Genomic DNA, 8,743 nt, shown 5'->3' on the forward strand with positions numbered 1-8,743 from the left:
CATCTGTTTGCATTCAAGAGAGAGCTTAAAGGTGAGGATGGCACCAGCAGCTTCCATCTGCAACAGAGAGCCAGGGAAAGGACGGGGACAGAGAATTCAGCTGCAAGACTCAGAGAATTCTGCTCCCAGAGATCATTTCTGCTCACACTGTCCCTTGTAGAAAGGTGACACAATTCCAGGCAGTCTGGACCGAGCAGATGGTTCCTGAGAGGGGTTTGTATTTCAGGAAACCTGCTCAGGCTTTCCCATTCTTTCCTTCCCAACAGGAAAACTTCTCCTGGGCCTGTGTGCAGGCAGAGCCCTGAGGAGAGCAGGTGGGACATGGTGCAGTGGGCTGGGACATGGAGCTGCAGAGCTCAGGGGACAAGGTTCTGCTGCAGGGCACAGGGATGTCAGTCCCAGCTGGGCCATGTCAGACATGGTGAGGCTGCAGCTTGTCCAAATGGGGTCAGCCCTCAAGGGGCTCATTCTTCTCCATGCCCAGACCTCCTAAGGAGACATTCAGCATCAAGATCACCTGGGGAAGGCTTCTATCAGCTCTTCTCTGAACTGGAAAATAAAAGAATGCTAACTTGATTAAAGAAAAGAAATCATCAGGTACACTTTGAAATCCTCCTCCTTAACAAAACACCAAACTGACTTCAGTCAGCTGCACAAGCCCTGGAGACTTGAAGGCCACTGAAGGAAAACAAAGAGTCCTCAAGAGCTTTCTGTATTTCGATGATCCCCATGGAGGATTTGGGGCAGAGTCCAGGAGCCTTAGGCACTGGGAGAAGGCTGAAGAAGCTGCTCAAGGAGTCAGGAGACAAATTCCAAGTCCCTTGGAGCATCACTGGGCCCCACTGAGGGCAGGGAGTATCAAAGGGACTCCCCAGGGCCTGGTGAGAGCAGATCCTTGAGGCCAGGATTGCAGGGAGCCAAAGGCTCTGAGCAGGGAACTGCAATGCTGAGCCAGGCCTGGGCTGGCTGGGGGGAGCAGAAAGGCCAAGCCCTGAGCCCAGCCTGGGACAGCAGGGCCTGTCCCTCACGGGTGGCTCGGAGCTCTTTGTGGGGCAGGGGGATGTGAGGGGCAGCAAGGACAAATGTCATAAACCTGTGTGACACTCCAGATCCTCATGGAACCAAGGGCCCAGTGTGACACTGTGGGAAGTTGTGGAACCAAGGGGATCATTGTGGCACTGTTGGGCCCATGGAACCAAGGGGCCAGTGGGACACTGAGGGGCCTCATGGAAACAAGAGGCCACTGTGAGCCTGCAGGGCTGGAACACCCCAGAACACTGAAATGCTGGGGGTAACCAAAGGTTCCTTTCCTTGAGTTTGGTGCACAGGAGAAACACCAACCAGATATTCTCAACATGGTTAGATGCAGAGAATATTCTTGGTAGGAAGGGACCCACAAAGATCATCAAGTCCAGTTCTTAAGTGAATGCCCCACACAGGGATTGAACCCACAGCCTCGGTGATACCAGCTCCATGCTCTAAGCAACCGAGCTAAGAGGTCTAAATTACAGAAGATGTTACTGGCAAAATATAGACAATCAAGGAACTTTGGCAAAGGGTTTAATAGCTTTGCCAAAGAACACCCTCTTCAACATAAAACTCTTATCATAGCATTGACTTCAATAATTTAGCCCCTATAGCCTAAAAACCTTTAACCTTTAAGATGTTAATTTACCCAAAAATGTTCCAGGTAAGTAGGATGAGAAGGACAAGAAATAATGAACAACAGCAGACAGAAGATCTATAGAAAGACACACACACGGGAACCAGCTGAGCTGGGTTAGCACTGGCTATTGTGTGCTTGATTGACAGCTCAGCCAATCAGAGCTGGGTTTGCACCGCCTCTTCTGGGTGATTGACAGCTCTGCCAGGCCAGGGCTGGGGGCAGGGCTCTGTCCCACCACAAACCAAGGCCTGACCCAGCCCTGGCTCCACACGGGCATTCCGAGCATCACAAGGTGTCTTGGGACATCGATCTCATCCAGCCTCTGACAGCGACCACAGTGACACTATGGAACCTCATGGAATCATGGGGCCATTGTGACATTGTGGTGCCTCATGGAATCAAGGAGACCATTGTGAAACTCAGGGGCCCCAAGGAACCAAGAGTCCATGGTGACCTTGTGGAGCCTGCAGTGTCACGGAGGAGCCATTGTGACACAGCGAGGGTACATGGAGCCGAGGGGCCATGGTGACACATCAGGGCTTTCTGGAACCATGAAGCCATTGAGACACTGCAAGGCCTCCTGGGAGCACGAGGCCATTGTGACACTGCAGAAGCAAGGGGAACTTTGTGACACTCCAGGGCCTCATGGAACAAGGAGACCATTGTGACACTGCGGGGTCCATGAAACCAAGGGAACATGGAACAGGTCTGGCTGGCTGGGAATTCTGGGAACCACCTGACAGGTCCAGCTGACCTTGGCATGTTGAGGGCTGCTTCTCATCTGCCCAGAAGCCTAGCGTCTCTGGGCTTTCCTTCTATGGGAGAGAACTGTCCTTCTCCTTCAGGGACCCAAGGCCAGAATTGAGATTCCTTCTCCGAATTTCCTTATATGCAAAGATTGCTCCCAGATGAAATCTGCCAGGAAAGACAGATCTGTCTGCCTTGGAAACCCAGAGACCACCTCTCATCTGCCTTTGAAACACTTGAACCTTGTGCTTTTCTTTCTTATGAGAAAAACCACCCATCTCGACCAGGGACCCATGGCCAAAATTGAGCATCTGTCTCCAGAACTGTCTATATGCAAGCTCCCAGACAAAAGCTGCCAGGACAGAAAAGTCAGGCTGGCTTTGGCTTCCTGAGGGCTGGCACTCATTTGCCTCAGAAACAATGGGGCTCTGTGCTTTCCTTCCTAATGAAAAGAACTCTTCTTGCTGTCCAGGCACGCATGGCCAAAATTAAGATTCCAACTCCAAAATGCTCTATGTCCAAGGACAGCCCCTAGACAAAAGGTGCCAGGAGAGACAGGTCTGGCTGCCTTGGCCTAAGGGTGGCCACCTCACATCTTCTTCCAGAACACCTGGACTTTGTGCTTTTCTTTCCTATAGGAAAGAACCATCCATCTTGACCATGTGCTCATGGCCAAAACAGGGATTCCACCTCCAAAACTCTGAATATCCAAGGATTGCTCCCAAGTGAAAGCTGCCGGGACAGAAAGGTCTGGCTGCCCTTGGCCTCTTGAGGGCTGTCTGTCACCTGCTTTCCAAACACTGGGGCTCAGCTGCTTTCCTTCCTTCAATGAACTGTCCTTTTTCTCAAGGTGTCTGTGGTCAAAATTAAGATTTCTCCTCCCAAATTCCATATATCCAAGGATTTCTCCATGTCAAAAGCTGCCAGGACAAACTGGTCTGGCTGGCTTGGCCTCCCAGGGGCCACCTGACAGGTCTGGCTGATGTTGGGATGTCAAGGGCTGCCTTTCATCAGCTCCTGGAGCACTGGGGCTCTGTGCTTTCTTTGCTATGGAAAAGAACCAACCTTCTTTTCAGATGCCATCACCAAAATTGGTACTCTCCCTAAAAAATTTCCTCTATGCAAGAGTATCTCTCAGAACAAAACCTGCCAGCTCTGGCTGGCCTTGGCCTCTGCTGGTTGCCTCTCATCTCCTCCTGAAACACTGGGGCTCTGTTCCTTCCTTCCTATGGAAAAGAACCAGCTTTCATGTCCAAGAGCAATGGCCAACATTCAATTTGGCCTCCCAAATTCCATCTATCCAAGGATTGCTCCCAGACAAATCAGCCAGGACAGGCAGATCAGGCTGGTTCTGTCCTCTGGTGATTTTCTTAGACTATGAGTGAAATGTTTTCATTTGAAAACACCTTGGAGAGGGCCCAGAGATCTCCCAAGGAGGGGTTTTGAGGCCTTGGGCAAATGACAACTACATACAGAAAAGGAGCTCCTGCCATGGGGCCGGGCCCCTTCCTAGGGACCCTGCCAGCAGAACTGTGATTAGAGCTGAGCAGAAGCCATGAGACAGGTCAGCAGAAAAGTTATTTAAAAAGTAGAAAAGCAAGAACAAATAGAACAAGGGTCCGTGTATTAATGCTTGTCTAGGATAACTTCCTAAGCTGCAGAAAAGTTTATTTAGCAAGATCATAGGAAGTTTGAAGCTTAATAATGGAGCTCTGTGCATTGTGTTTTAAAGCTTACAAGCAGGCATTGTATTTGAAATAAGCAAGCACTGTTTTAACCAAAGGTACATGTGCTTCTAGTGGTTGGATGGAACCACTGTCAATATGCTTTTGCTTTGTGGGATTGGTCAAAAAAGTTATAAAGTAAGTTGTAACATTAAGTTCTTTGTCTGCTGCTTGGGATGTGAGCTGCTGGCATCTTCCCATTGTCATAACCATGTAATGAGACTGATGCTGAAAAATAAAACAGCTCAAGGGACGTTCCACAGCAGTCACATCCCGTTAGTGGTTTGTACATAGCCCCTGGCTGGCGATGAGAAGAAAACCCCAAAGTGTCTCAAGGCATGAATGGACCCCACTGAGTTCCATCCCCAACACAGGCTCCTCGTGGACTGATGGGAGGAGAGAATTGGTGGCCAGGATGGCACAAAAACTTCTCAGGGATTCAGTGTAGAAAGGAAAATCCAAAGTACCTTAAACACCTTGAGTATCTCAAAGAATTAATGAGCCCCACTTAGTGTCAGTACAAAGCTCTCCAAGGAATCATTAAACCAGATAATTGGAACCATGATTGCACAAAACTCTCCCAGAGTCTGTATCAAAAGGGAAACACCAAGTACCTTAAAATAACTGAAGTACCTTGAAGCATTAATGAACCCCACGGAGTGTTGTCACTAACAAAGACTCTCCAGGGACTAATTACAGCCGATAATTGGAGGCCATGATTGCACAAACCTCTCAGAGACTCCAAGGCAAAAGCCAAACCCAAAGTCCTTTGAAAACCCTGCAGTCCCTGGGAGCATTCAGGAGCCCCCAGGGCCATTGCTGAGCAAGGCTCCCCAGGGACTCTTTCCAGCAGATCCTTGAGGCCACTGGGATGTGGGCTAGGGGGGGATGCTGAGGGCAGGACAAGGGGCTGACAGTGCCCAGCCTGGCTGGGGCTGTGCCAGGAGGCCCCAGTGCCTCAGGACAAGGTGTCTCCTCCCAGCCCTTGGTGGCACAGACCCTGCTGTGCCCCAGGGCATCAAGACTTGGCCTCTCTTTGTCCCCACCTGTCATCACTGCCTCCAGTTCTCTGCTCTGCCTGGGGCCTGGGGACACTTTCTCAGTCCTGTCTCTCAGTGGGACCCATTAAAAGTCCAAGAAACTTTGGAGTGTGATTCTGACTTGGAGTTCTGGAGAGGTTTCTTCAGCTCCCTCTCAGGGACTGATGTTCAGGGCCTGAGCACAAAGCCCCAGAGGGTCATTAAAGTCCTTGTGCTGTGTCTGTGCTGCTGAGCTGGGCTGGGCTCCTGGCACATGGGCAGCTCCTGGTAACCAAGAAGAGCTTCAAAAGCACATTTCTCTTGATGAGCAGCTCTTCTGCCAGCCCAGCAGGGCTGGGGCACTGCCTGCAGCCACCCCGGGCACAGCACGGAGGCACAGAGAGCTTCAATCAGTCAGGGCTGGGAAGGTGCTGAGAAGTGCCTGGGGCAGAATCCCTGCCAGCCCTTGGCACAGGAACCTCTGGCTGCAGGACAATGCAGCTGCAGCTCCTGGAGCCATCTCCTAAAGCTGGAACATCCCAATGCCTACAGACTCGGTGAGTACATCTCTGAGTATTTCTGGTGCAGGGGAGGTGAAATGCTCATGAAGCTCTGACATGCTGAGGGGTTCTGGTCAGTCATAGAATATTTCCAAGAGAAGGATTTTGATAAAAAAGAGGAAGTTTCGTTAGACTTTTTATTCAGTTGCATAATATTAGGGAATGGCAGGGAGAGGGGATAAATATTAAAGGTTCATTAGGAAGTAATAATGATGAATTTTGACAACAGCCTGAGAGATCTGAACTGTTACTTTTAGTGATCCATAGGTTCACAGGAGATCCCTAATGTGTTTTCAGACACTCTGCCCTTGGACAGCACCAGCATCACCTTTGCTGGAGCCATCAGGCTCAGTCTGAGCTGTCGCTTCTCCAAGCTGCAAACAGAACCTGCCCCCAGCCAGTGCCCTGCAAACAGGCAGGGTTCTGTAGGGCCAAGGAGAGTGCACAGAGATTTGGGGTCTGTGAGTGCTGGCACAGAGAGATCAGGCACAGGGAAACACCTGCAGGCGGTAAATCTCCAGGAAGCAGAGAGAAGATCAGGCAATGAGAGAAAACAAAACCCAGAAATGCTGTGGCAGGGAGAGTTCAGAGATGTCCACAGGATCCCCTGCAGTGCAGCCCCTCCCTCTGAACAAGCCCCCTCCTTCCTGTGCCCCAGCCAAGCCTCTGCCCTCAGGGCCGGGGCTCCAAGGCGTGCAGCCCCTCCTGTGCAGGCAGAGCTGCAGCAGAGCCTTGGGGCAGCTCTGCAGCCCCGGGCCCAGTTCCCTCTGCAGGGCACAGGGCTGGGAGCAGCTGCCCGGCCCTGGGGGCTCTGGCAGGGGGCACAGCTGGCTCAGGGTGACGCTGTCCCCAGTGCCCGGCTCTGGGCAATGCTGTCAGTGCAGCCAGGGAAGGAGCTGCATCTCCCTCAATCCAATGCCATCATTAGGGCACTTGGAAGTCTCCCTGAGATTTCAGTCCAAGCTGGGAGCTTCAATCCACGGTGCAAACCTTTCCTAGAGCATTTCTGAGTTCTAAGATTGGTAGGAAAAGGCAGATGTGTTGTGACACTGAAAATGCTGTGGGGTTGGTGAAATGATCATACTGAGTCCTTGGCTACAAATGTGGAGCTGGGCTGTGGTGGATTCATCTGCTCTCAGTCGTACCTGGTGACATTTTATGTGAAGCATGGGAAGGTGATCAACCTCCACCTGACAAAGAATAAAATATAGAAAAACTTTGAACAGGTCAGAATGACAGACCATCTCCTCACATCCCTACTCATCACTTTGCCTCACTGAACTTGCTCTGTTCTCCCTGAGTGCAGCAGAAATGCTGAGTGTTTCTAATATCCAAGAACACCAGCAAAGATGTGGGACCTCTAAAAAACGCAAGACCACTTGAACAACAAAGCATGTCCATCTGTGTAACAAAGGAGGGGGTAATGGAAATGACTTTGATTTTGGTACAGGTATCTCCTCTAACATTTCACTGTCCTTTTCTCCATGAACAGGTCCCCATGTGCAGCCCCAGCAAATGTCCAACAGCAGCTCCATCAGCCACTTCCTCCTGCTGGCATTGGCAGACACGCGGCAGCTGCAGCTCCTGCACTTCTGCCTCTTGCTGGCCATCGCCCTGGCTGCCCTCCTGGGCAACGGCCTCATCATCAGCGCCGTAGCCTGCGGCCACCACCTGCACACGCCCATGTTCTTCTTCCTGCTCAACCTGGCCCTCACTGACCTGGGCTGCATCTGCACCACTGTCCCCAAAGCCATGCACAGTTCCCTCTGGGACACCAGGACCATCTCCTACACAGGATGTGCTGCACAGCTCTTTTTCTTTCTGTTCTTCATTGGATCAGAGTATTTCCTCCTGACCATCATGTGCTATGACCGCTACGTGTCCATCTGCAAACCCCTGCACTACGGGACCCTCCTGGGCAGCAGAGCTTGTGCCCACATGGCAGCAGCTGCCTGGGCCAGTGCCTTTCTCTATTCACTGCTGCACACAGCCAATACATTTTCCCTGCCCCTGTGCCATGGCAATGCCCTGGGCCAGTTCTTCTGTGAAATCCCACAGATCCTCAGGCTCTCCTGCTCAAATTCCTACATTAGGGAGATTGGTCCTGTAGTTGGTAGTGCTTTTCTCTTATTTGGCTGTTTTCTGTTCATTGTTTTCTCCTATGTGCAGATCTTCAGGGCTGTGCTGCGGATCCCCTCTGAGCAGGGACAGCGCAAAGCCTTTTCCACCTGCCTCCCTCACCTGGCTGTGGTCTCTCTCTTCCTCAGCACAGCAACATTTGCTCACCTGAAGCCCCCCTCCATGTCCTCCCCATCCCTGGATCTGGCCCTGTCAGTTCTATACTCGCTGGTGCCTCCAGCCCTGAACCCCTTCATCTACAGCCTGAGGAACCAGGAGCTCAATGCTGCAGTGAGGAGAATGATTTCTGGAAGCTTTCAGGAACACTAAACTGCTGGCCAATTTATGCTATTCACTTGTAATAAAAGTCTTCTTTGATACTGCTCTTTGTTTCATTTGGAGGTAATTTTCCTTTGTTTTACTTTTTTAATCTTGTCCACACAGAAATGTCATTGTTTGTGCCATTTCTCATTTAGTTTCTTTTCACCTTCCCTGTGGTCACAGACTGTGTCATGGAGTGGCAGCGCTCTCAGTGGCTTTAAAAGAACTAAATGATCTCCCAGCAAAGTTTTCTGAAGAGACGCCCTTTTGTTCCCTTCCCTGGAGCTGCAGCAGCAATGTCTGTGTGCAGAGCTGGGGGCAGATCAGTGCTGGCCCAGCAGCTGTGCCCAGCAGCAGCAGCACTTGGTGTTGCCAGTGCTGCTCCCGTGGCCCTGCCCCACTGCCCTGGTGGCCCTGGTGTTGCTGTAGGGCCTGAGTGCTCTCGGGGCCAGGCACAGTCCTGGGGGTGGCAGTGCCAGGGCTGCAGCAGGGACAGGCCATGGGCACTGCTGGGGCAGTGCTGATGCCTCAGGCCAGGCCCTGGAGGCTCCAGGCTCCTTGCCCAGGCTCTCTCAAGAACACACCCAG

The 8,743-nt window shown here is 51.6% G+C and overlaps 1 protein-coding gene across 1 annotated transcript; it reads left to right on the forward strand.

The window, feature by feature from the left end:
• Positions 1–7,231: 7,231 nt before the first annotated feature.
• LOC132334761 (olfactory receptor 14J1-like) lies at positions 7,232–8,217 on the forward strand. Its single transcript, XM_059860875.1, has one exon. It carries the CDS (start codon positions 7,232–7,234, stop codon positions 8,162–8,164), a length of 933 nt encoding a protein of 310 aa, XP_059716858.1. The 3' UTR covers positions 8,165–8,217.
• The last annotated feature ends 526 nt before the right edge of the window (positions 8,218–8,743 follow it).

Source organism: Haemorhous mexicanus, chromosome 16 (genome assembly GCF_027477595.1).
Source record: "Haemorhous mexicanus isolate bHaeMex1 chromosome 16, bHaeMex1.pri, whole genome shotgun sequence".
NCBI classification, from domain to species: Eukaryota; Metazoa; Chordata; class Aves; order Passeriformes; family Fringillidae; genus Haemorhous; species Haemorhous mexicanus.

Bases quoted from the DNA above. Each gene is read 5' to 3' on its own strand.
- LOC132334761 (XM_059860875.1), top strand. From the start codon at position 7,232: ATGTCCAACAGCAGCTCCATCAGCCACTTCCTCCTGCTGGCATTGGCA.